At 45.2% G+C, this 27,633-nt stretch overlaps 1 protein-coding gene across 3 annotated transcripts in view; it reads right to left on the bottom strand.

Annotated features, from left to right (window-relative positions):
* Positions 1 to 27,633, bottom strand: part of DIP2B (DIP2 acetate--CoA ligase B (putative)) — a 173,594-nt gene that overhangs the window by 27,495 nt on the left and 118,466 nt on the right. Inside the window, exons 5-20 of one of the 3 annotated variants that reach the window (XM_075902043.2) lie at positions 27,127 to 27,339; positions 23,172 to 23,321; positions 21,512 to 21,631; positions 20,590 to 20,787; positions 19,485 to 19,576; positions 14,905 to 15,015; positions 13,290 to 13,413; positions 11,962 to 12,071; positions 10,967 to 11,069; positions 9,375 to 9,439; positions 6,630 to 6,723; positions 5,983 to 6,102; positions 4,476 to 4,590; positions 3,261 to 3,400; positions 2,541 to 2,677; positions 765 to 845 (exon numbers count right to left, since the gene is read on the bottom strand). In XM_075902043.2, the coding sequence (XP_075758158.1) occupies positions 765 to 845; positions 2,541 to 2,677; positions 3,261 to 3,400; positions 4,476 to 4,590; positions 5,983 to 6,102; positions 6,630 to 6,723; positions 9,375 to 9,439; positions 10,967 to 11,069; positions 11,962 to 12,071; positions 13,290 to 13,413; positions 14,905 to 15,015; positions 19,485 to 19,576; positions 20,590 to 20,787; positions 21,512 to 21,631; positions 23,172 to 23,321; positions 27,127 to 27,339 (1,973 nt within the window). The remainder of the gene's footprint in view (positions 1 to 764; positions 846 to 2,540; positions 2,678 to 3,260; positions 3,401 to 4,475; positions 4,591 to 5,982; positions 6,103 to 6,629; positions 6,724 to 9,374; positions 9,440 to 10,966; positions 11,070 to 11,961; positions 12,072 to 13,289; positions 13,414 to 14,904; positions 15,016 to 19,484; positions 19,577 to 20,589; positions 20,788 to 21,511; positions 21,632 to 23,171; positions 23,322 to 27,126; positions 27,340 to 27,633) is intronic. The other 2 variants (XM_075902044.2, XM_075902045.2) reach the window with 2 other exon arrangements.

The raw sequence follows: 27,633 nt of genomic DNA, 5'->3' as shown, positions 1-27,633 counted from the left end.
CACTACTCTGGATTCCAGCTCAGGGACCCTATGGCACCAGCAACAGGCAGGGTTACTGCCACTCTCAATCTGGCAGCTTTTCCCTGGGCCACGTCCCTAAACAATCCCTCCCGGTACCTGCTTACCAGTGCTCCACTCACACAGCTCCTTCACACAGGCACTTCCGCCTTCCTGCCACCTTACTCCTGGGGAGCTAGTGCGAGACTGGAGACTGCTTTCAAGATAGCTCCCAGTGGTATTGGCAGCAACCCCCAGCTGCTGCTTCTGATACAGAGCCAACCTTAATTGGCTGCAGGTGTCTACTCAGCCTATAACTTCTAGCAAGCTCTAATTGACCCTAGGTGCCTGTCTGATTATGCTGCAGTTAGGTTTTGGCCTTTCCTTTACTCAGGGAAAAGAAAGATTCACCCCAACACCAGCATTTCTCCCTTCCATCAGTGCGCAGCAGCCAGCTCATCTGGGTCTGTCACAGATGCAACTATGGGATTGTGAAAAACTTGAAAGAACTATGCCTGCTACAGCTAAGTAAAGCTCAGAGGTTTGGCACACAACTCCGACAGTGAGGCTGTGTGAGGGCAATGTTTTGGAAAACAAGAGTTACTACTATGGAAAGCAATCCACCTGCCCCAACATTTACAGTTTAAGTTACCAGTTCTTAACAGTATGCGCTGGTCACCAACTGCTTTTCTTTTATGCATTTTAAACCATTAATAGTGACATGAAGATAAAACCATGAATCCAAGCATGGAAGTTACATGACGTACAGGTCCAACAAACCCCATCAAGCCTGAACGGACAAATGGCACATCGCCCACTGGAGAACCAGAAGAGTTGACAGGGATAACCTGGAACAGAAGACAGGCCACTGAGAGAGTTGATTCTCTTGTACTGGGACACACAAATTCCCTGCCCCGTCACCCCGTCACCCCGTCCCCCCCACACCCTCCTAACCTCACCACATCAGTGTGCTGCAGCAAGAGTTACTCTAGATGCAAAATTAAATAAATCAATCCCCTACAGCTACTGGATTTTAAGGATGTTAAGAGTCAGGTAACTGACTAATTGAGCAGTTGATACAAATTATATCGACTACATGATTAGTCGATAAGGGAAGGCACTCTGTCCCAGCTTACACCGGTCCAGGAGTTACCCCCACTGTGGCTCTGCATTTAAATGTAGTAGGAGTCGGACGCGCAGGCAGCCTGACTCCTACTACATTTAAACTGCAGAGGGGGTAGGTCCTGGATCGGCACAAGCCAGGAAAGAGCCGGGACCACTGAAGCTTTGCATTTTTAAATGTAGAGCTGCAGCAGCCCTGTCTGTGGTTAGCCCTGGTCACCAGGAACAGGGCAGCCCCTGTTCACAACACCTGGGCTGGCTGCGGGCAGAGGCTGCTTCAGCAGCAGCCCCAGTTTGTGGCAGCAGCTTCTGTCTGTGGGTGGTGAGGGGAAGCTCCCCACTGAGACACTCTCGAACATAACTACTTCATGGCAGCCTCCCCTAACCCCTGCCTCTGACAGAGACAGCAGCATGGGGGGCAGGAGGTAGGCAGCACCATGGAGACAGTGCTGGGGGGGGAACCGGCTTTTAAGCCACCTCTCCCCAGCACCAGCTCTTGTCCCTCCCCCCTCTCCCTCTTTGCTGCTTCTTATACAAAAGCAGCAAGGGGGGCAGAGAGAAAGCAAGTAGCCGGCTACTCGCTTACATCTGTACTGGATTTTCCTCTGCAAAGTCTCCAGTTATAGCACAGTGTCCCACTGGCTCCCACCTGCCACCTCACTCCTGGGGACTGCTTTTAAGACAGCTCCCAGCATGCACTGGCTGCCACCCCCTACTGCTGCCTCTGATACAGAGGCAACAGTGTGGGGGGGGGGGGGGGGCAGCCGGATCACCAGGAGCGGGGCAGGACCCTGTGTTTAACCGTGAACTTTAACCAATAGTCTCAGGTTTATAGGTTAACCATTTACATATTTACACTTTCACATCCCTAACTGGACAGAATATCACTATGCTACCAGAACCCTGAATAACACCCAGATTTCTCTTTAACATGCAGATGAGGACTCTTACTGGCAAAAAGACAGCATAAACTGAATTAGAGCAAATACTGGATGTCTGATTCTCCCATTCTTGCAGGAAACTAGTAAATTTATCTGCATTAGAAACTCTTGCTGCTGTCATTATTACTGCATGGTGGAAAATCTTAGCAAAAAGGAGTGTAGGCAATTCCTAATTATAACAAGCCTTCCCGGAAAAGCTTTCCCCCAAACATAATGCCCAAATATTAACCCTATTGCTTGTTATAGAAATCAAGTGTCTCTGCAGTAAGATCAATTCTACACAGAAGGCAGGAGATCCATGGTGTCCAACATGCTAGCCACATGTGGCTAGTTGGCTTGAACAATGTTGCTATTTGGCGAGTTGAGTATGACTAGTTCTCTATAGTGGCCACTACTGCTTCAGAACTGGCTGGACACCACGGCAGTAGATGAAAAGTCAGCAACACAAGAGAAAGTAAAAGTCTACCATCTGATACACACCTCAAACGTGTTCTTTGTCACCCCAGCCAGTCCATAATACATCATCCCTCCTGTTCTGGAGCTAACACAGATTTCACCAATCTCATCTGTTTTACAGAGTTGAGGAGATCCATCAGGTTTCACAATGCACATCATTCCTAGAGCAAAGCACACATCATTGCATAACTTAAGCATAAAAATTGTCTGATATATTTAAGTTTGAGGAACAAGTAACATTTTAGAAAGTGATGGCGAGTAAATGTAGTGAATCCTGAAGCTGAATATACATGGGCCTTTCATCAGGCTACTCCCTCCTTAAATTAAGGGTTTCACCATCAGCCTGGGTGCCATGTGGATCAGTGGCAAAGTTTACACTGCCACAGAGTGTAACACAGAGGAATATGCTTCTGAATTTGTGTGGGTTCAGTAATAACTTACTGAAAATCAGGACTTCCAGTGAGACAGGGCCTGCCATAAGGATCTTAACATGCTTTACAAACTCTAGACCCTTCAATCCCCTGCAAAGGTGTAAAGGATTCTGTCCATTTCACAGATAGGTAAGATAAAGTGAGGAAAAGCTAAGCAGCTGCCCCCGCAACTCACACATCAGCTGAAGAAGAAGTAACAGAAGTGAAGGTTGAGATTCCAGAGGCTGCACTCCCAACTGCCTACTCTAACAGCTATGTACATGCCATCTGCCAAGGGGTGTTTATGGAAATACCAGGCCCCCCGCACTCTCACCTCCTGGCATCACATGGCCAACATCCTGTACTGTGAGAGCAGAGTTTTTGTCTTCAGTGTTCACTCGAATGACACTGTAACTTAACCCATTCATGGACAGAATGGCTCTTCCGGGCAAGGGTGCTCCTGGGACACCAGGCCTTTGAAGGAAGCAAACCAATATGATAAAACATCAGTAAACACATCATCCTTAGATCTCAACAGGGAACACATCCTCACAGTGACATCAGGATGCTTGTCTGTGCTACTAAAATCCCATTTTATAACTGCATTCATTTGGGGGAGAGGAAGGAACACCAACTGGGAGCGCTACACTGTTCAGTGAGTTGGAAAAGCTTAGTCCTGAGCCAATGCAAGTATAGGGAAAGCCAGCCAAAACCCTGTGGAGCAGCTCCTCCATCTGGTCATGGGTGTAATCTATTGGAGGTGCCAGGTCCTGGACTGGCCAGCTATTGCTTTGTTTACTGCATGGAGGGTCAATGGACAGGAACAGAGTATGGGAATGACTGCTTTCCCCAAAGCAATGTGAGATGCTCTCTCGGAAAAGCACTGCTCCACGCCAGCTATTGCTGGCAAAAGTGAGAAAATAAACACTTGCTTCTCCCAGGTGCTGCTTTGCTACCAACTTCTAACTGTTTGACAATTAAGAACAAACTCTCATAACTTGGGAGAGAATTCTTCAAGGCCCTGATTCAATCAAGCACTAGACATGCATCACCACAAGCATATAGGAAGCCCAATGACCACTGGATGCACATGAACAACATTAGCTGGGATTACCAAATACAGCACATTTCACAATATTTGTAAACACACACTGCTATTATTTAAAGGAACGCTGGCAAGTCTTATCTGTCCAAATATTTAGGCTGAGTTAAATAAAAGGAAGATTAATAAAATATTTCCATGATTATTTGTTCTTTTTTTTAATTTCCATCGGAACAGTTTTGTTTTGTAACTCAAATATTTCTCCAGCTGCAAGTTCCTAAAAGTGAAACTAAAAATTGTCAACAAAACAGAAACAAACTATTCCCTATTTCTTGCTTTCAGCTGAAAATGCAAAGAGTAAACAAATAGTAAAATGTTCAAGTGAAACTCAGTTTCAATAGTGTCAAGAATTATTTGCAACGTAGGAAAGGAAATTATTGGAAAATAATTTTAACACATCCCTTTAAACACAGACATAGGTTAGCAGGATGCAGTATATATCAGTACCTCCGTATTGCTACAGTCATTGCTTCTGGAGATGTGGCACAGGGACAGATTGCCTCAGGTTTAAGCCCATGGCTCTGAAACAGACTCAGGAAAGCATCGCATGAGGAAACTGACCCTGGAAGATAAGAGAACATTTTAAACAGTTTCTGAAACTGAAAAAAAAAAGAATTATACTTAGAAATGACATGGAAATAAGCAGCATATTTTTATTTTGTGATCTTGTGACTTACAGTCTCATTTATAACTAAGCTTACATTTTTCAAAAGTAATTTAGGCACTAAGGAGCTTAAGTGAGTTATTGAAAGTCAATGGGACTTGGAGTTCTAAGTCATTGGAATAAAATTTCTAAAACGTCCAAAGTATACTTTAATCACCTATAAAGTAATAATACTCCAGTACCTCGTTATTTAACGATAATGGTGTGCTGTATTTCTGTAATCCTGGACATACTAAAAACGTTTTTGGGAAGAAATGTACAAAAGATAATGTACTAAACAAGATAACGAATCATATTATTAGGATAAACTTAAAAAAACAACAAATGGTCTGGTAGCACCTTAAAGACTAACAAAAGATGTAGATGATATCATGAGTTTTCGTGGGCAGAGCCCGCTTCTTCAGATGACCGGAGCGTTGGAAGTTCAGATCCAAGAAAACTCAAGAAGATACTTCAAAGTAATATTTTGTTGGCTAAGGCCCAAACAATCTCCCAGTATGTTCCAGAGTTTTTAACTCAGGGAATAATGACAAGACTGTAACATCTTTCCTATCTCGCACATAACAGCGCACATCCACTGACTCCACTTCCTACCACTGTGCAAATCCAAAAGAGCCCTAATTGTATTCAAACCTCACCCTCCAGCCAGCGCCATCTGGACATTCAGCCCCATAATCACCAGCACGCGATGAAGACCTGTGCTCATTTGTTTCAACCCCATTTATAAAATCCTCCTCCCTGTGTGCAATTCAGAACCACTCCATAACCCACCCCTACATTGTCATCTCACGTGCCTATTGCAGTTCTCTTGCCTGCTAGACAAATCACTCCACTATCCTTCTAATTTTTCTGCCAGAACTCCCCATATTACATACCAGAGCATCCAGCTGCCCCCACTGCCCAGCCAAGTTCTCTGTTGAAGGGACACCAACAAATTAATACAAATCACCCTTCATGGCTACTTCCTGCCATTGACTGTTTAGGGAAAAGGAGTCCCTGTGCATTCCCTGTTTGTGTATTTGAGACCCAACTGGTAAGATTTTGAGGGATTTTGGCATCATGAAGTGCCCTCTGAAGTCAGGTCATTTGACAGCACAAGCCTAGAACCAACCGAGGGACTCTGGGGTGGATGTGGTAAAGGATTTCAGGTTCCCTTGTGCTTGGAGCACGAAGGCCTGCCTTTCTGGATGGTTAGACGGCTGCCTTAGTTTACTCCAGACAGAGGTCAGTACCCAGAAGTGACTGATCAGAGGGATCTCTCTCATGGCAGCCATGTGAGGGAATACTCACAGGGATTAGCACCATCAGTTACAATCAGCATCCGTAAGGAACTCAAGCTAATATCTCTTTGGTCCCGATGAGCCATCATGGCCCAGTGCAGATCTCGACACTTCACTAAAGCCACCTTTGCTGCAAACAAAGGGAACAAGCGTAGTTAGCACAAATAAAACCATTCCCTGAATACTTTTTCACTGACGCTGCAGGGGCCTAACTCAGTACGTTCCCATTAAGACAAGTATCTTCAGCTCATGGCCCCAAACCCTTTTGCCCATTGGAAAGCGAAGTAAAATGGGTTGCAAGGATGAAACACTCCTCTCCCACGGAAGGTGAAGGTAGGGCAGCCACACTGCCAGGTCAAAGCTGCTGCTATAGCCTTCCACACTAGGCTGAGTGACTGGCCCTGTGTGTGTTCCAGCCAGAGGCTGGGGTTAGTGGCCCCGCCTACCAGCATCATAAAAGCTTGTCAATTCCCCATCAGCTCTCTATGGCCTACCCTATGCATACTCAGAAAAGAAACCAGGGTTTTGGCCCATTTGGTCTGTTTCTGACTAGCCACCAGGCAGGCTCTTACACTTTAAACAGAAGTGCAGTTTGTGTTCCCCACAATTGTTCATCTGGAAAGCAACATGCTAGAACCTAAGCAACGCCAGTGTTACCTTTGTGGGTATGAACTCTCTGCACCCAGGAGAGTGGGCAGGTTTTCATCACGGAGTAGGGCACGCTGAGGGTGTGCAGCTTGTTCATTACATTCTGGAAAACAGAGTGAGATGTGTGGGAAAGGGCCAACAAAACACAGCCAATACAAATCAGAGATGGGAGTCCCCTCTGCCCTTCCCAATGCCTGGTTAAACGTGTACTTCATTCAAGTGGTGCTTTGAAATATTAACTGCAGGAAGATGAAAATAAGAGAAAAACAGTTATTGCCCTCTTGTAGTTGCTGTTCTTTCTGTTCATTCCAATTAGGTGTTCGCACACCCTGTGCACGGACATCAGCTTTTTTCCTATAACCGCATCCATCGTGTTAGCCAGGGAACCCCCTGGAGTGGTGCCAGTATTACATGCGACATATGACTCTGCTGACCTGATCGCCCCTTGGTTCCTTCTTTCTGGCTACTCCAACAGAGGGGAAGGAGGGTGGGTATTAGAATGGACATGAACACATGTTAAAGAACAACAGTTCCAGGAGGGCAGTAATGGCTGCTGCTGCTGCTTCTTCTTCAAGTGTTTGCTCATGCTGATTCATGTGGAATGGGTGGTGATTGCGGGTGCAGGGGAACCAGCTAACTTGTGGCATTTACAAATACAGTCCGTAATCCACGAGGAACTATGTTGGAAAGAAGCAGGGAGGCCCTTCATGCAGTCTGCAACAGACAAAGAGTTGGGATGACTTCCTGAAGGGCTTTGTATGCTCGATGTAAAAGGCAAGCGGCCTGCAAACGTTCAGTGCATGCAGCAGCTGCTGCCTTGCATTAGTATGCAGCTTCGGACAGAAAACCGGGAGAAAAATGTCCTGACCCAGGTGGAATTCAGGGACCACCTCGGGAAGGAAGGTTGGGTGAGGCTTAAGCGTTACTTTATCCTTGTGGAAGACTATATAAAGGGACTCAGATATGAGTGCTCTTAGCTCAAAGACCGCTCTGGCAATGTATGCTTGCTCCTTGGAGTGGCCTCTCAGCAGCCAATGTCGAAAAAGGGGTCCACATTCACTCTCCTTTTATGACTTCCTGAAGCAGCAACTTTGTGAACATACGGGGGGCTGCGGAGAAACCCAGGGAAGCACCATGAACAGGTAGGGCACTTGACTTCAAGCCAAGGAGGGATGGGCCTCCTGTGCTGGTGCTGTGTGCACGTTCATTGCTACCAGTGCCAGGGAGTGGTGCCGGGATTCCAGCAAGTCAGACTGGCACGATGTCCAGTACCAGTCCGGAAAGGGAAGGCATCTCATCATTGCAGGCTTTCCTTGGGAAGCGAGATGTCTCACCCGTGCCTCGCCTCAGTGCCTCTGCCCACAGCTGAGATTCCATAAGCTCGATTGAGTCCCTGACAGCATCAAAGGTTTCGGGCATTGATGGTGGGTGGGGGAGCTGCCTGATGCTGGACTCAACACTGTGTCGGCTACTAGAGTCACTGTTCTAAGGAGGCGGGGGGGACACCCTCTGTCACTCCTCTAGGGTACTGGGGAGGTTGAAACAGTTCTGCGGCTAAGGTTTCCTGTTGCAGTGCTGAGGCAGCAGGGGGAGAAGCTGTTCCCCCCCAGCACTGTCTCCATAGTGCCACCTGCCTGCCCCCCACTGTTGCTTCCTTTATCTGAGGCAGCAACGGGTGAGGGGTGAGGCGGAGGGAGTGGAGGCTGCTGCAAAGCAGCCCCTGTCCATGGTGACCTGGGATGGCCAGGGGCAGCCCCTGTTCCCAGCCAGCCCCGGCCACCGCGAACAGAGTCTGCTGCCAGAGCAACCTCTGCCCAGGGCCAGCTTGAGCCACTGCAAACGGGCTGCTGCTGGATCAGCCTCTGTTCACGGCAGCTGGGGCTGGCCACATACAGGGGCTGCTGGACCCGGCACAAGCTGAGTCTGAGCAAGCCTGGCTCAGTCCTGGCTCGCACCAGTCCAGAACCACCAGTCGCTGCCTGGTTCTTACTACATTTAAAATGCAGAGCTGCAGTGGTCCTAGTCCTGTCCTGGCTCGGCTCATGCCAGTCCGGGACCTACCCCCACTGCACCTCTGCAGTTTAAATGTAGCAGATTACAGGCTGCCTGCATGTCTGGTTCCTACTACGTTTAAACTACAGAGCCGCAGCGGGGGGTAGCTCCTTCTGACTTCCCTTATCGACGAATCTGTTAGTTGATACAAACTGTTACCCACCTCCTAACATCCTTACCAGGCAGTGGAGAGAGGAGCTGTGGGGGAGTCACTGTCAGGCATGGGAGGACCCAGCATCCCCCACTAATAAAATGTAATAACCTAAAATAGCAACTAACAACTACAGAACAAGCTACGAACAAGACTAAGCTAAGCTAGGGTGCACTTCCAAAGCAAACGAACAGTGTCCCAACACTGCCACAGACAGTAAGAAGGAACTTGGGGGTGGGCAGGTTAGCAGGGTCATAAGTAGGGCATTATAATGGCACCACTCCAGGGGAGCTCCCTGGGAAAAAGTTTCTGATGTCTATGCAGCCAGCATGCACTTTACTAACTGGAATCAATGTGAACAAGCACTCAAAGAATTATTGCTCCTGCCAACAGATCTGCACCAACTCCAAAGGGAGTGTGTAAAGCTGGATCTGAGAATAGATGGGGCCCAACTCTTTTCCTCAAAGACACCCTCACATTATAATCAGGGAGGACTATAAAATACCCAGATTGACCATCTTTCTAGCATTCTCCCTAAAGCACTAGCTCACCGTTAAAATGGCATGCCAGAGACCTGCATCCTTCTTGAAATCCAGAACATTCACTATGGTTTCACCTGAAAGAATGAAACGTGTCAGTAAGAAATCTGGCAGATAACTGGGTAATACAACTGAATTACTAGTACTGGAATTTGCCCCTTTCCTTGCCAAGTCAAGTTAGCTCCTTCAAGCGGCCCCTGCAGAGCTCCCAAACCAGCAGGCTAAGTGTCTCCTTTCAGGCAGATGCTTGGAACGTTGAAGTTGAGGACACAATCCTTGTTTTTTCACCTTGGAATTATCTTAAACATTTAAAGATCATTGTTTTCCCTTGACAAGCTCCAAGTGCCAATTATTTCTTAAGAATTTCATACAGTACTTGGACATCATGCAAACAGCACGTACTGGTGGCATTATGCAAACAGTGAGTGTGTAGCCTAATATGTTTGCCCTTTTACGCATTATTAAATAGATTCAGAGCTCCTTTTTATGGATAATACAAAGCAAGCATACTGCGGTGTATACACAGAGCACAATAAAAAGTGTGAAAAAACACAGAGATCTACCTAAAACAAAATATGAATTTAAGGGAAGGAACATTTCAGAAAGTATCTATCATATCTAGGCTTTTATACCACACCAGTCACTAATATTGGAGCATCCTAGCCTCCTTACACATGAGGAGTTGAGTGGAGAAAGATTACAGAGCCATCATTCAAATGCTTTGGAAGACTGACCATCAGCAGCAGTGGAAACGAATGGAATGGATCCCAAAAGGCACAAAACGAAGAATCCTGTGCAACCTTAGTAACTAACAGATGTATTAGTGTATAAGCTTTCAAGAGTAACTTCATTAACATAAGCAACTTCTTCCTTATATATACTCCTGCCTCCAAACGCCACTCCAATTCATCTGATAAAGTGAGTTTTTTACCTATAAAAGCTTATGCCCTAATAAATCTGTTAGTCTCTAAAATGCCATAGGATTTCTCATTGCGTTTGCAGATACAGATTAACACAGCTACACGTCTGAGATTTTCCAAAGGCAACACAGCTGCATATCAAACAGAAATCATGACAGCTCACTAAATACCTCTGAGATACTCAATATATGAAAAGGACCACTTTTGTAAGCAGAGTAGAGCAAAATGCTTCCTGCAGAGAGAACTTTGTGCATCATTACTGGTAATTTCTGCCCTGAGTTTAACCAGTAACGCCCAACTGGTTTGGGGCATGGTTATCTGAGAGGTCACAGTGTATGCACTGCCAGTATGGAGGTGAGCAGAAGCAATCCAGCAGGGGCTCCTTCGAAGCACACAAAAGGCAGAAGGTGGCAGGATGTTCTTTGAAAAAGGATCCTCAAGTTTGAAACATGTGCAACACTGCCCCTTCCATCCCCCCAGTTCACCAAGACACAGATCTGTAAGCCTCCATGCATACCGCAGAACCCATCTTTAGTCCCTCTCTGTACAGGCTGTCGGGCTGGATGTGAGCTGAGGTGGAGATACTACTAATGGGTTGACCTTTGTCTACGTCTAAGCAATGACCCTGCAGTGAGCTGAGCTTTCACCCCTCCGTGTACATATCCCCCAGGTGACCCTACTCACCTTCAGAGTAGTTGCAAGCCTGAGACAGAGCCTGACAATGCGAGAGCATGGCAATCCGAGACACTGTCACCCCCATCACGCTGCCTTCCTTACTGGTCTTGTACTGGAAAGCACCAAACATAATTGAACGGGTTACTCTGGGCTCTGCACATAAAGGAGCCTGCAATGCGGTTAGGCCCTTATTAATCAGAACAAGTTTTCTCCTTAATGAATGGGGACACATTTAAAGGAAACATTGTGTCGCTGCATCAGCAGGATTCACTAGATGAGAGAACAAGTATCCACGGGAAGTAAAGGCAGGCATTGTACAGGTCAAGTCCAAAGAGAGAAAAAATGAAGACACCTGTTTGAAGGTGCTCAGGCTTAATATATTAATGCATCTTCTGAGCCCATGACCCCCTCCTTCCCAAAATAGAGACAAACTGAGAAAGGCTGGTGTCACCCAAACTGATTTTATTTAGAGTGCAGTAGTTCCCAGTTAGTATTGCTGGGATGCACTGAGGAAGACAAGTCATGCTGTGAGAAGTGACCAATCCAAAGTGCTGCCATGTAAAAGCAGAAATATGAGAGTTACCAAGTACTGAAAATAATTAAATGGACTGAATTAAAAGGTGAGCACGGGGACCCCACAAGCTAAAGGCTGGACTATACCAAGCCTGCCAGTATTAAGCCTTAGCTAAGATGTGTTGATACCCTCATGCGAGTAACTCTACAGCGTTGTCAGATTAAGCCACTTGCTGGTCACCACACACATGGTATCTGAACTGCTTCACATTTTGAGTCTTCCTCTACATTTTGAGCAGCAAACAAAGCCACAAACTAATCCATGACTGAAAACAAGCATCACAGAAAGTTATACATGACCAAAGTGTGTTGTTTCAGCAAGAAATTGATGAGGTTGGCTCAGCTCATGAAAAGTGCTAACACTTTGATGGATTCTATCCATTAAATTCAATCCAGAGAAGCTCACGTCTGACACTTCATTCACTGCCCACCTCAATATATGCCGGCTCAGTTCCTGCAGCTGAGATGTTGGGCTGCCAGTCCTTCGGTGACTTGGAGAGATATTTTGAGTCCGTCACAACCCATTTGAGTCTGGGCCAACCTAGAGCAAAAACCAAAGGCAGCCTTAAGACCTGTTTTTCTGTTGAAACAATCTACATTCATTTGAAATATACATGTGATCATTTGCCCACTTCACTTAAGGCTTGTTTTCCTAGCAGTAAGGTTAAATAAGCAAAATGCAAATGCATTTGAGAGAAATGAACAGCTTTACAACCAAAGGTGATTTGGACTTGACAGGGTTTACTTCCAACACAACCACAGGGACCACTTGTTAGAAAACGACGTGCCATGTAACTTGAGCTGATAATCTGATATCACTTAACAAGAGGAACTCTTACGCTTGGGTTTAGGTAGAATTATCAGATGAATACAAACATACAAATCAACCCAAGATGGATCACTAGCTAGACAACTCATCCCTCCGGCTATGAACCAGTACATACGGGGCATGCATGGAGGGGTGGGCTCCTTCCCCTACTCGCGAACTGACCCAGTATTGTTTCTCAATACAGCTCTGGTTTGATTTTTAACTCTTGAAACTCTGCTGAACTAGGGATGCAAGAGTGTAGTCGATTAATCAATTAACCAATAAGCAAAAGCTTATAGGTTAATGCTATAGACTACACACATTCCACCTGATTCCTGTAAATTTTTTAGCAGGCTGGCCAGCAGCCCATCTTAGTCCTGGCTCCCACCAGCTCCAGCACCTACCCCTGCTGTGGCTCTGCATTTAAAGTATATTAGGAGCCTGATGAGCAGGCAGCTTGACTAAGTTCCAGCTTGCACCCAGTCCATGAACTCAGAACCACCCTCCAAACAGTGGCTGCTGGTTTTTAAATTGGGTCCTTTCACAGACTAGCTCCCGCTTGGCACCCCCAAGAAGGGGGCTGCTGGCCCCACCCCTAGAGACTATAGAATAGTCAGGTAACCGATAAGAATTCATGAGGTTAATGGACCATTCAATTGACTACTATTTAACATCACTATGCTAAACTTGTTCTAGGAGAATGCTGGTTTACAAAGTAGTCTCCTCCTAATCTTCCTTGCAATGCATGAGCAGTGTCAAAGACAAGCACAAGTTTGTGCCTCAGTGGTGCAAGCAATGCACAGTCCCAGACAAGGTGACGACCCCACTGCAAACCTTGCTCATTCAACCAATAGAAGAGTGGAATAGCACATGGCTTTTGACTTCTAATAACTTGTTTTAGAGTTCATCTCTGGGACCAACTGGTCAAAACAGAAGTGTGACAGAACTAACCTTTAAACTGCACAATTTCCCCGTTTTGGGTTTTTGGCAGCCCCTTTAGACAAACCTCAGTAGTGAGAGCCAAAGCGATGCCACAGCTCCCCAAAAGGAAGCCAATCTGCTGACCACCAGCATCCTGAAGAAAAAGAAAATAATTACTGTGAGTTCCAGAGGACAGGAGAGTATGAAGCCAACCCTTACCAAAATTCAAGGCATGGTAATACTCTGGTAACTGGATGGTAACATTACAGACCACACTGGGAAATGCATTGTTTCATCTCGTTTATCCCAAGAGTGTCTGGCAATGGTTTGAAACTCAAATGACAACCACAGTCTCGCAGTGATTATATGGATACAGTCACATATTAACATGCTCTAGAAAACAGTATATGCATCACAAAGGCAAGCTGGATATAATGTGGACTCTCATGACGACAGAATTTGTTCCCCAGGGCAGGCTGAGCAGCTGACACAGACCTATTTCTGTGAGCAAACAAAAGTCTGCAGAAAAATGAGAACTTATTACAAAAATATGGACGATTACTTAAAGTGATGCCTAGGAAGTCTGTTCCCTTCACTTAATTCTGAGATCCAGAGATCAAGTGGGAAGACTGCTGGAACAGCTCCTGATTCTCAAAGGAAAAACAATAAAACAACCCCTCCTCCCCCCAAAAAAACCCTGATGATGTTGCACTAGCATAACCATAAATGGCCAAAGGTGAAAGGTAGAGATTTCAATGGTGAAACAGGCTTGCTCGGTTGCACGCGAGTGTACAGCCATTGAACTCACTTGGTTTATTTTCACTAAGAAAAGCACTGCCTCCTCAAACAAAAAGCGATTATGTAAAGAAAATATTAAATGTCCTCTGTCCCCCTTCACTCGACCCATTAACCCTACTGCACAACGAGAAAAGCACAGGAATGAGAAGCTGATCAAGTGACCTGACTGGCCAAATATTAGGCTTTAATTTGATATTTTGATTGCCACAGCAGTTGTCATGTTGAGGCTGCAAAGCAAAGCTCTAGAAACCAACAGTATTACCAGACTAATTAACCGTTTCATTACCACCACTCTTGCTGTACAGTTGCCATTATTACGTTACCATAGTTTCCTCTCATGAAATTCTATGGTTTCACAGCTTTTAGAATAGCATTAATTAGGCAACATTAGAGCAGAAAAAGCCCTTCTGGGAGCAGAGATTATACAGCAAGAGGCGACTGTCAATAAGGCTCTGTTTTTCAGAGAAGCAGAGCACTTATCACTGACACTGAAGTCAGAAGGGAGCTGCAAATGGTCATCTCTGTTGGAAATGAAGCTCCTACATTCTTATCAGAAGGGAGATTAACAAGCACATATGGAAACATTCACTCTGTTACAGACACATGTCCACCACAGTGTCTAAGGAAATCCACCTCTTCAGCAAAATTCTTCCAAGGCAGCCAATTTTTTCCAGTTTTAGATTCTGAAATGTCAGGTACCTATGATTCCCGCACACTGTGCTGGGACAGAAGAACTGCTAAAGCCACATTGGTCACTATTGAAACACTATCAAAGCAGAGGCTGATGGTCTGATTTGGTTTTCATCCCACATCAGCCTATCATTCCTCTAAGATGCGTCAACGTTACCTTTCTGGTAAGAGGTACCTCTATAGGCACTGGGATCACTTCCGCTAGCAGACAGCCATAAAACGCCACCATGAACATGACTGGGTCATTGTTGGGGTAAACAAGAGCCACCTACAATTCACAGAAGTATCTGGTTAGAGAAGTAACTTAAAAAAAACAATAGTCCCACAGCATCTTAGGAGCAGCATTAAAGCTGTTTAATTCAACGAAAAGAATGAAGGTCAACTCAATGGCTGTTCCCTTTTACACCCCATAAAGTAAAAATGTTGCCAAAAAATCCACTGACCTCCCTTTTGTCCTAACACATGAAATACTAAATTATGGTTAGCAATTAAAAATTTGTGAAAATCAAATTCTGTTTAGAGCAAATGCGTAGATGGTAGAAACCTGTTTAATGCAGAAACTCTTTCCATAAAGAGTTTACTTCTTTACAGTTATTTCTACAAAACCACCCATGATTTTTATTCTTGAAGTATGTTCATTTCACAGTTTTCCCTGTTACCTGTTCTTACTAGGCCTGTTAAATTGCAATTAATCAGCTAATCAAGTAGTCAATGGAATTTCCATCGACTACTTGACTAGTCGATTGGGAGGGAGGGCCATTTGCTACACCTGCTGCAGCTCTGCAGTTTAAATGTAGGAGCCGGACGCGCAGCAGCCTGGCTCCTACTACATTTAAATTGCAGAGCCGCAGTGGGGTTAGCTCCCGGGGCACTGGTGCAAGCCAGGACTAAGCAGTCCTGGTTTGTGCTGGCTCTGGGACTGCTTCACCTCCGTGTCCCCTCCTGCCCAGTGGGGTGGGGTGGGGAAACCAACTTTTAAGCTGGCTCCCCCCAGCACCGGTTCCTGCTTTCCCCTCACTTGCCTCTGACAGAGGCAGCAAGGAAGGCGGGGAAAGTGAGTAGTTGACATTACTACCCGATAAGCATATGCTTATCTCAAGGGTGGGCAAAAGGGCCTCCATGGGCTGGATCGGGCCCATCAAGTGAGTTGATCTGGCCTGTGAAGGCCCTGCCACCCCCAATTTATTCCAGATCAATCAGAGCTAGGGGAGCTGCACGAATTCTACTCCCGCCCTGCAAGGAGTGCGTGGTGTAGTAAGTTGAGGTCAGTAACATGGAGTCAGCAGGCCTAAATAGAGGCCTATAACATGAAAACAGCAACAGGCCTGCAATCTAGTGAGCAAGACTTTGGTTCAGTAACAGGAGCCAAGAAAGAGGCCCTATTGATAACTGTGCGATTGTGTAAGTTAGGTCGAGCATGGAAGGACACAGGGAAGCACTGGGTACAGACTGTAAGCCAAAGGGGAGTAATGGAACATCTTAATAAGAAATGTCTTGGTACAAAAACTCCCTAAAAACTAATGCACATACCAACCTAGGTTCAGGACCGGGTTGGAACTGACAGCATGAAGGACAGTAAGCAAGCCCCCCTTCCGTAAGGTGAGGGGTGGTAACTAGGCAACAGAGGGTGGTAACCTGGTACGTAAAGAAATTATGTAAGTTGTTTGTACCTGTCTATAAAAGGACACCGCAGAGGGTGCTCTCCGGCCGACCTTGGGGGGGGCGCACTAGGCGCCTGAACGGCAGGTGTCATTGCCTAAACTTACAGACTGCACAGTAGATTAACTTTAACTAACTGCTGTTCATATTTGTTATATGGCAATAGGCCTGCCTGGTGTTGGTACCTTGTCAATGCAGGCCATAGTGCCCAGTGGTGTAACATTGTACTGATCTCTGTTACCAACTGGTAGAGCTTCGCATTTGACAATAAACCTGCTCGATTGATTTCAAACCTTGCCTGCATCTGTCGTTTCCGGGGCCTCTCAGAGATCTCTTGTGTTGACCCAAGTGCACGGGGTCTAACACTCTAGATAAAGGGAGTACCGATTGTTACGCTCGCAGCCGAAAGTTTATCAACGGAGTAGAGGTCCTGTCAGGAGCGCGCCAGGACAGCCCTGACCAGACGATGCTGACACTGACAGTCCAGACCACCGAAGGTACCGAGGTACGAGAACACCAAGGTACGACACATGGCACTTAGAAGTACTGTGCGCTCCTGGCAGGGTGGGAGGACGCTCCTTCCAGGATGGGGTCCGGGAGGGAGGAGACTTTGCACACTCCCACCTGCCCCCAGAACAATCAAGGCTTAGGGGGACCGCACAAAGTCTCCTCCTGCTGTGCGAGGTCTCAACACTTAAAGTCAACTGCTGCTCAGCTGGCGGTGGACTTTTAAGCACAGTGCTCCCTTGCAGGGTGGGGGCAGGGAGTGAGAGACTTCACATGCTCCCCCTACCCAGGCCCTGATTGACTTGGGAGCAGCAGAGGGGAGCACATGAAGTCTCCTCCAACCCCGAGGAGCACAGGTACCTAGAGGGAATCACCAGCTGTTCAAAACAGCTGACAGTTCTCTCGCAGGAGAGGGGGGAAGGGGAGGTCGCAAAGACTTTGTGCGCTCCCCCACCCACAGACCAATCAGGGTCTGTGGGTCGGGAAGCAGGAAGTGTCCTGGCCCTGCCCCTTCCAGGATGGTCAGTGGCCACTTAAAAAATTTCTCAAGTGGCCCCCCATCAAAAATTATTGCCCACTCCTGGATTATTGGGTGGTCAACTACACCCTTACATCCCTACTTCCTACTGCATTATATCCTTGCACATGAGAAATTTTCTTTTTAGGGTGATCATCCCATGGGAATGAGCTGCAGTGATATTTCAGAGTAGGCTAGTAGAACAACTTCTCTTTACAGGTTCTTTTTTAAGTGGAGCCAACTTTTCCATTGGCCTTGCTAAAAACATCCTGTTTAGCATGATGCTGACATGACCATCAACCCTCCAATCAGAATCCAATGAGGAATTTTGGCATTTTAGTTTCATAGAATCACAGAATACTAGAACTGGAAGGGACCTTGAGAGGGCATCGAATTCTGTCCCCTGCCCTCATAGCAGGACCAAGAACTGTCTAGACGATCTCTGACAGGTGTCTGTCTAATCTTCTCTTAAATATCTCCAGAGATGGGGATTCCACAACCTCCTTAGGCAATTTATTCCAGTGTTTAACCACCCTGACAGTTAGGAAGTTTTTCCTAATGTCCATCCTAAACCTCCCTTGCTGCAATTTAAGCCCATTGCTTCTTGTCCTATCCTCAGAGGCCAAGGAGAACAATTTTTTCCCTCCTCCTTGTGACACCCTTTTAGATACTAGAAAACCGCTATCATGTTCCCTCTCAGTCTTCTCTTTTCTAAACTAGACAAGCCCAATTCTTTCAGTCTTCCCTCATAGCTCATGTTCTCTAGACCTTTAATCATTCTTGTTGCTCTTCTTTGGACCGTCTCCAAATTCTCCACATCTTCCCTGAAATGTGGTGCCCAGAACTGGACACAATACTCCAATTGGGGCCTAATCAGCACACTGTGGAGTGGAAGAATGACTTCTCTTGTCTTGCTCACAACACTCCTCTGTTTCAGAGGAAGAAATGAGACAAAGATAAACTTCATGGTCTTCAAGGCATTTTTAAAGAGCAGTCATGTATGTTCAGATTATAACATAACAGTAAGTGTTAAGAGGCAGGTAATCCACTAATTGTGTAGTCATTACAATTTTTACCAACTACACAATTAGTTAATAACAGAAGGCTCTCTCAGTCCTGGCGTGCCCGGCTCCTACTGCATTTCAACTGCAGAGTCACTGTGGGGGTAGCTCCTTGATCTAGCATGAGCCGGGACTGATCTGGGCTTGCTCAGTCTCAGCTCACGACAGGTCCAGCAGCCCCTGTCCATACCACCCACAGACCAGGGCTGCTGTTGGAGAAGTCTCTGTTCATAGCATCCAGGGCTGGCCACGAACAGGGTTTGCTTTGCAGCAGCAGGTCCTGATAGAGGCAGAAGCGCAGGAGGCAAGTGGCACAGCGGAGACAGTGCTGGCAGGAACCAGCTTTTAAGCTGGCTCCCCACAGCACCAGCTCCTATCCCGCTGCCTCTGATACTGACATAGCTAGGTGGGTGGGGTGTGTGTGTGTGTGGGTGGGTGTGTGCGTGGGTGTGGAGTGGGGGGGAGAATGGAACGGAGAGCAAGTAGTTAAGTAGTTGACTCAACTACCCAATAAGACTAGACTTACCAGGCAATCGACTACTCCCATACAAGTCTGTGTGTGTGTTTACATTCCTATACATATACAGCTGTCATTAATCTTTCTATACATACATACAAAGGAAGGACAGAATTGACCCTTTTAACTAATATCAAGAGCAGCATGGTAAAACCTCTGACAAGGCACTGCTACTAAAGACAGACAATCATGTAGGGATATTTTCAGAGGCACTTAGGGGAATTACGAACATACACCCCCATAACTCTTCCAGGGACTTCTGAATAGCTCAGCCCAAGAGTTCTCTTCTTGAAGGCCGAACAGGGGTCTTTCTAGGTGGCCTGTAAACATTTCTTTAAAATAGACTGGATCCCTAGAATGAGTCATGTACTCATCTTTACTAAAAGGACAAGATTGTAATGTTCATGGTAAATGGCAATGCAAAAAAGCCCTCTTCCTGTTACACAAGAAGAGCCAAACATTCCAAAGCTCATTACCCTGTCTCCAGGCTTTAACACAGGTTCGTTTTTCGTCCCCAGTTTATTAAGCAGCGTATAGGCCAGTTTAAGGCTTCTGCTCCATAATTTACCTAAAACAAACAAAGAAGAAGCTTGTCATCTCCACATCAACCAATCACATGGACAACAGTACTCAACTTCTAAGTAGCATTATCAGTTGCAAATCTCAGAGTTTTTTTACATAGGTGATAATTAGGGACATTAGTGAGTAGTGCACTGGAGTATCCACTACTTGCTTTTCTCCCCTCCACCCCCAGTGCCTCTATGAGAAGCAGCAGGGGTGGCAGGGAGAGAACAGGAGCCAGTACTGGGGGGGGGGGTGTTAGCCCCAAAGCCGCTAACCCCTCCCCACTGCCTGGATCAGTCTTAAGGATTGGTCCAGGACGCTGCACCTCTGCATTTTAAAATGTAGTAAGAGCCTGATGACTCTTACTGCATTTAAAATGCAGAGCTGCATCACGGGTGGCTCTCAGAGCCAGCACGAGCCAGGACTGCTCAGTCCAAGCTCGAGCTGGCTCCTGGACCTGCCTCTGCTGCAGGTCTGCACAGTGGTCCTTATCAATTAATCATGTACAGATTGTATCGATGACACGATCAGTCAGATAACCACAGTTTAACCATCTAGACTGGGCCAAATGTCAGAAAAACCCCTTCTTTTGGAAGTCCCCTTATTCCCTGGAAGCCAGCAGAGGGAAGGAAGTTCCCAGCATGCCACAGACCTGGCCTCTCAGGTACCATGCCGGGTGTCTGGGGGAGGGGGAGCAGCTTGCGCACTTCCTGAAACCCTGGAAGCAGCGTTCAGCTGCGGGACTCCCCTCCCACCTGCAGGAAGCCAGAGCTACCTCCATTGTCACTGGAGGTAGCGTTAGGGGATGCTTTTTCTTGGGAGTGGGGAGGGAATGGGGCGGCCCTGCTGAATGCCTTGCGATCGACTGGTCGAGCCCTCCCAATTAATGGGTTGGTGACCACAGTTCTAGAGCAAGGGTGGGCAAAACAGCCCATGGGCTGGATCCACAGCCTGCCCAGATGATTAGCATACCCTAGAATGTTAAGAGCAATGCAGGAACAAAAATACACCACTCACCATACGTCAGGGTATAGACCGGTTTTCCTGTAACATCCAGTGCAGTGAGACAGGGACATTTGGCCTGCGTGGTTCCCCAGCGCTGCAGTGCTGCTTCCAAGGCAGGAGGCCAATTACAAACAACTCCCAGTGGCTCTCCTTTCACAGGTGTCATCTGGCGCCCTTCTGGTTTGGGCTGGTTGGGGTCAGGCTGCGGGACTGAAATTACCCCATGCACATAGTTAATCCCATTTCACATACTCATAAGCAGGGAAGAGAACTGAAAAAAAATGCTGTTCCACAGACAACACAAGGCAGCCTGTACATTTATAAACCATAAACCAAAAACAAAACCCTACTGAAAACAACACATTGTCCAGCACAAACAACATTCCCCCAGGGGAGGAGATGAGAGAGAGAATAAACCACGTGTGACATGTTAGTCATGCTGCTTAATGCACAATTGGAAGACACCCAGGAACTGTATTAACGTGGCTGGTAAAAACCTATGAACTAGAATGTAATCCCACTATAATGAACCAACAAGCCACAAGTTGCTTTGAAGTTACTAATTAAAAAATACCCACATTTTCCACTGAGAAATTATTAGAGTTCAGTGACTTTAGAAATTTGGCTTTCAAAATCCATTAACTTTCTGTAAAAAAAAAAGTGTATGCAGTTTGCATTAATATAGTACAGGTGAAAGGGAATGGACTGACAGCCCTGTGGAAAGTTACAGCATTCATCCATCAACTGGGAATGGATTAATATAATGACTACATTCCTACAAATGGAATTTGGCCACAGACAATCCTAGGGTGCTCTTATCACCTTTTAGTGGAAATCAGTCTCTAAGTCAACTCTGTACAACAGCATAACAAAACACATCATGTGTTTGTGCTCATTCAAATGAGCAATAAGAGCATTTCTTGCTGGTTGTTACCTTCCACGATTTCTTCAAAATCATCCACAAAAAATTCCTTCAGGGGTGGCCTTTTTGGTCGCTTCAGGGTGTTAAGCAGCTGTTGAATTTTTGTGGAGACTCTGCTACTTACAGGGACACCTGGCCGGGGAGGGAAGGGGGAGAGAATTCAGCAAATCAATAAGCTCATCATCTCTAGCAACATTAATATCTCTCTTCACAAGAAATTATTTCCCCTACTGTTCCTACCTGCCTTGCCAATGGACACAAACTTAACACTCAAGATTGGCACTACTGGGTTTGGCTCTATTTTAACCCAGAGGGCAAAAATTGCTAGTGACTTATCTCCTCCCTTTCTAAAGTCTTGTTTTCATCTGTATTTGGTACATTATATGTGATGTGAAACATGGCAAGGAATTTAGCAGATCTTCAAAATGAATAGCAGCACTACTGTACGACTTGATCAGCAGAGGGCGTTCTAAGAACTACAAGCAACAGCACCACTTTTGCCTTAGACAGACCAGTTTACAATCAGTATGATCAGACCCACAGCACAAAATGTAGTTAAGAACTGTTTTTTCATTAGTCTCTCCTTAGTTTATATGGATTCCAATACAACAACATTTCAAAAGCCACCCTTACCAGCTGCACCTTCAACATGAGGTCAGATGCTAGAGTGAGATAAAGGCTCCTTTGAAAATCCTACCCAAAGAAATTAACAGTTTCCCTAAGCATGACTGATTTTTGTGCTCATTTAAAAATCTGTTCTTTCCTCATAAGGAGTTTACCCAGACCTTGCCTTCCTTCTCTGTGTACAGTCTGTGAGCTTCAGCTCTGTACCTGTTGCCTGACATTTACCAGTAAATTTAGCACTGGAAGATGCCAAGTTATTTATCTGTCAGCCATCTGGGGACTAAACTATTCTGCCCTAAGAGTAAATACATCAGCAGTGCAAGCACCTCACATGTCCCCGCATGTCATCTCTCTCACTAGCAATCAGAGAGTAATGGAAAGACCTCATACAATTTTGGGCTACTGCTCAGATTGCCGTCAGTGTTTGTTATTTTAATTTGTTTGTCCATCAGGAACTAGATTGAGGAACCTCCCATATGAAAAGTCCCTTCAGAGGTCATCTGATGGCACTGAATGTAAGTCACAGGGCAGGAACCGAGTCAGCAATCTGGATGATAAAGCTTCCATCCTCTGAAACATTCAGTCTCGCTTGAAATTAGATTATAATTGGCTTTCAAGGACTTTAGGGGAAATATTAAATCTGCTTCACCCCACCAAGAAACCAGTGTTCTCTAAAATAGCTATATTGAAGGTAAGCTCTCAAGAACACTGAGCAAACGACTTACAAAAAATCTTGGTCCAAAAAGTCCTGGACTTCCAGGACCAACAGAGACTAAGTGTATTGACCTTGGGGTGTGATTTTTAGTCTATTCAGCTCCAGGTTCCCCCTCTCCCCTCCGAGTGGGTAGGTAGCACAGAGTGTCCACAGTCTGGGGGGATACTGAGGCTGACACTGCAACCACGCAAACTCAACAGGGTGTATTTGTAGAGTCTGAAACAGTTTAGGAACCTATAGTAAATATAAGCACATCACTGACACACACCCCTGCCTCATTCAGTTACTCCCACACCATGCTGTCATTTGTAGGCATTCAGAACAGTTCCATACCATCAGCAGTGTCCATGAGACTAGATCGATTGGATCCCTTGTGCATGCCTTTCACGATTCCTGATGGAGGAAGATCAATAGTTGCTGGGCGTGCTGAGGAAGAGGACGAGGAGGTAGTTGCAGTGACATCAGGGGGAACGGAGAAATTTTCTTGAAAAGGAAGAAAACTGATATTCAGTTTAACGTGCACCTTCCATTAGCCAAGTGCTAAGTAAAGTGTCAATTACTACTCAGCTACCACCCTCAGTAACAAAATAATGCTTGTCCCTTCCACCATGGCTTTTGTGAAAGCATCTCAGGGTAATTTCTAAACATTATTTTAACACCCCAAGGTGGCATGCATTATCAATCCTCAACAATGAAAGAGACACAGAGAACGACTGTCTCAAAGTCACAAAGCAACTTAGTGACGGAGCCCAGCCTATATAACTACTCTAACCACTATACCTTAAGAACTCTTTAGAAAGGGGGAGAAAAGTATTTAGATAAAAATTTGCCTTCTGGTGGTCAAACTCCTAGAACAGAAAGCTGCAGTGTTATCTCCGGCTAGAATCTGATCTGTAATAATGTTTCACAATGCATGACTTCCTCCTGAGTTACAGCTTTGTAAACTAAACAAGAGGGAAAACATTAGTTATAAACATAACCCTCGGAAGGAGTTTGGAAAAGAAAAATGATGCGGTCATCATGTGGTGCACTTCAGTTTAAATAGCAAAGCAGGAGGAACTGGACAGCAGTTGTTAACAGACCTGCAAGAAAAGTCTAGGCCTATGAAGTGATGCTGGCCTTCCATTTTTCAGTGCTGAGAGGAATTTGAGAGCATTTTGCTGCTGGAGGTCTTGGCTTTCAGATGAAATGTAAAACAGAGATTCACTTCAAAACTCCAAGGTCCTTTGTGCAATAGCAGTAGTGCTAAATCTGGCTCTGCTCCACTTAAGAAAATACATTTTGTCTAGCTAAGACTTCTCTGTAGGTTTAATTGGATATGTACTTCTCACTTTATCCTGAGCTGCCACTTTGTGTTGCAGTGTGTTGTTAAAGTACACAAGTTGGCTGCAGCATATTTACCATCCTACACAAAATGCCTTGCTAAACCAGGTTTAATATTACTGAAGAAATGTAACTTAAGTAACTAGAGCATTACTATAAAAGAATATAAGCACTGAACACACTAGAAATAACCACATTAAGATAACTTTCATAAATACTCCATTACTTTTGTAATTCACACTTATGACAATATATTTGAGAGTTTGTCCGTCTGTTCAAGAGCTCCTCCTAAACGGTAAGAATGAGGACCACCAAATTCGGTATACAGTGTCCTCTTATCATAACTTAAAGCAAGGTTGTGTCAGGAAAATAGGATGTGAATGGCTTTGAACTGCTTCTCATAAAACTATTCAAAAGAGAGATAATCACCATGCAGGTGAAAGGGGCTGGCTGGGGTGCCCTCCCTTCCCATCTGGAACTGCTCCAGCCCTGAGCCTCCCAACCTGCATGTGCCCTGTAGGGAAGGCCGAGGGGTGTTGAAGGGCTTCCCCCCCCCCCCCACTCCAATTCATACAGGAACATTGCTGGCGGTTCGCCTTCGTCAGGGAGCAAGGGGAAAGTGCACAATTTGTTGCATTCCTCACTCTGCCTGGGGAGCACAGGAGGCAGATGAACCTGGACCTGCCCTAGCCAGCGGACATGTACTCCTCCCCCAACTGTGCCTGATGCAGCGGCCATGGAGAGACACTTCTCACCTGGCCCAAGCTGCTGTGGTAACAGAGGGCTGGGGGAGTCCTCTCTCTCCAGGGTAGCCTGCATAGTGAACCTCTTAGCCCCACTCCAGAGCAATAATTTAAATGAAACATGAACATTTTCATTTTATTTTCCAAAAAACAAAAACTGAATTAAGGACCCAAGCAAGGTAGGGTAAATGTTCTAGTACTGATATATCAAGATTCAAGTAACAACTAGCCTATAAAGTAACTCACATGTAAGCATGAACAGAAGTTTAAGATGACGGGAATATGCTTTTTCCTCACAGACCATTGTGGTTACTAAGCAAACATGTGACCTGAATGGGCACTAGAATATTAATGAAAATAATCTTAACTGGTCATTTCCTGTCTTTAATGCTTATAGTTTCACATTTCATTGATTGTAATGCTGCAAGTTATGCATTTTGCATAAAGAATTATATTAAGTAGTTTAGCTACTAACTGAAATAAACAGCATGCATTATAACACTGTTTTTCTTAAAAGAAAAATTAAAAGCCCCACAGGCTTACACAGGATTTGTACAGAAGCAGGAAGCTTACTATAACACCAGGCACACAGAGCAGGTCCCAGGCAGCTGATGCATGATATTTTCTATAGTACCAACAGACCTGGGGCACTAGGATACCCCCAATTTCCTATAGATTAAGAATGCAGAGGAGGGAAACCTGTCACCCACTTCCTAAGGAAAGCAGGATAGGAGCTCCACACCTGTGCATCTTATGACATTCGAGGAAGGAGGCCTACAGGAGAGAGAAGAATCATTCCTATGCATCTTGGGAGCTATGCTGGTGGGGAATGTATCTGCTCTGTGGCTTTTCTAAGCTCAATTGGAACAAGAACCTTGGTTCTGTACTACCTTGTGCAATAGTAACCTGGCAGGAACTTTTTTGAGTCCTCTCTCCAAAGAGCTCACATATAAAATTGTTTATGCAAAAGTACTGATGCATACAATTTTAGATGTTGACATCTGATGAACTTATCTATTTCATGTTGCCAATGCAAATTAATTGACACAAATTGCTTTTATTTATTCGAAACTAACTCATACACAAGATTTTGTTGGGCATCATTTGAAAACAAGTGTTATGAAAATTAGGTAATAATGTGACAGTAACTACATTGGTGCTGAACAACTAGCAACCGAAATTCAGCAGCAGAGACTCAATTACACAACTGAAATTCTTTTTCCATTCCACAATTTTTCAAGTGCTCCCATAAAGCATTAATTATACTGGCTACATTTTATTTGCAATCTCCCAGCTTTTCCATTTCAGAAAACCACTTGTATCCCAGTAAAGAGAAACAAAGACATCAGCAATATAAATGTCAAAGAAACAGAATAAAGTCAAGCTGGAAAAAAAATCACAAACTCTTCTATGAATTGCTTGCTCCAAAGCAATTAAGCCAAAGCACGAAAATACAGCTATCTCCCTGGGATGCAGTAATAACCTTAAGAGCGTATAAAAAAGAAAGATGAGCAATGGAGCAAAACAAACCCTGAAATTTCATACAGCAATATTAGCAGCAGGGAGCACCTTGGAGCACCAAAAAATTGAGCCCGGGGTATCCAGAACTGTAATTTCCTCTCACTCCTTCACTGCAACATGGACAGCTAGGTTGGAAAATAATCAAGGTTTAAAATCTGTGTTAGAGCTTTAATTTGTGCTATTGCAATTCCCTCACGAATAGCTGTATATGTTTGTTTTTAAACAATAAATAGTAAGACGAGATTATTAGAATATATAGTGCAAGTAGAATTTTGAAAGCAAAGGATTCTCCCCTCCAACTGGTTTAAAAAAAAAATACAACTATGACATGCTACAGCACATAAAGGCCAGAGTCACCTCCTACATTGGCAACAGTGCTTATGCAAATAGCAGCTTCAGGTAGTTGCAAGAATTAGCCATCAATGTGCAGAAAGAAAGCTCAGCAACTAAGCATGTCAACATTGTAAGCACATGCCTGGGACATAAACCAGAAGGCTCATATTTCCCTCTAACCAACTGCAGTTTTCCAAACTCTGAGGCCACGCTCAGTGGTGGTGAGTCTACTGAAGCCCAGTGGGTTCCATGGAGACAGAACAATGTCTACTTCAAATTTTCCTTAGACAATGGGAGATTCTAACTTTCTGAAAACAGGATCTAAATTTGCAGCAGTTTTAGTTGTGCTGTTAGTACCCAGCTCCTACCTATTCGAGTATTGGCAAATACATCAGCTAGTGTCCCACTGGTCCCTTTGCCTTCTCCATGGGATAGTGTAGAAGATGCTGATGAAGATGTGGATGACCCCTGAATAGACCGGTTGATCCAGGACTCAGCATTCTGTAAGCTCTGATGCAGTGCAGCAGAAAGAGCAGCCTGGCGCCTTAGCGACCCCTCATCCTCGGATGCAGAAGACGTGTCTGTGTGGAATCAAAACAGAGAATCGAGCCTCTTGGGAAAGCACATTGCACTTAGCATGCTTCTGGGCTACTGACCTACTATTGACAAAGGCGTCACATTCCTAACATGGAGGGTGCTCTTTAGAGTCTAGGAGTTAACAAGGTTACATAGACCAAAAGGGAAATAAAATCTGATAAAGAAGCAAACTTCGCCAGTTTGAACCCATTTACACCTGTAAAGAAAAATTTAAAGATCATCTAACAGTTAGACCTGCCTTCAATAGACCCATTAGTGCATTTCCTTGCCCCCCTTAA

This window comes from Pelodiscus sinensis, chromosome 31 (assembly GCF_052426305.1).
Source record: "Pelodiscus sinensis isolate ZL-2025 chromosome 31, ASM5242630v1, whole genome shotgun sequence".
Classification (NCBI taxonomy): domain Eukaryota; kingdom Metazoa; phylum Chordata; order Testudines; family Trionychidae; genus Pelodiscus; species Pelodiscus sinensis.
The sequence above is the reverse complement of the archived record's forward strand: the minus strand, read 5'-3'. Positions and strand labels throughout refer to the sequence as shown.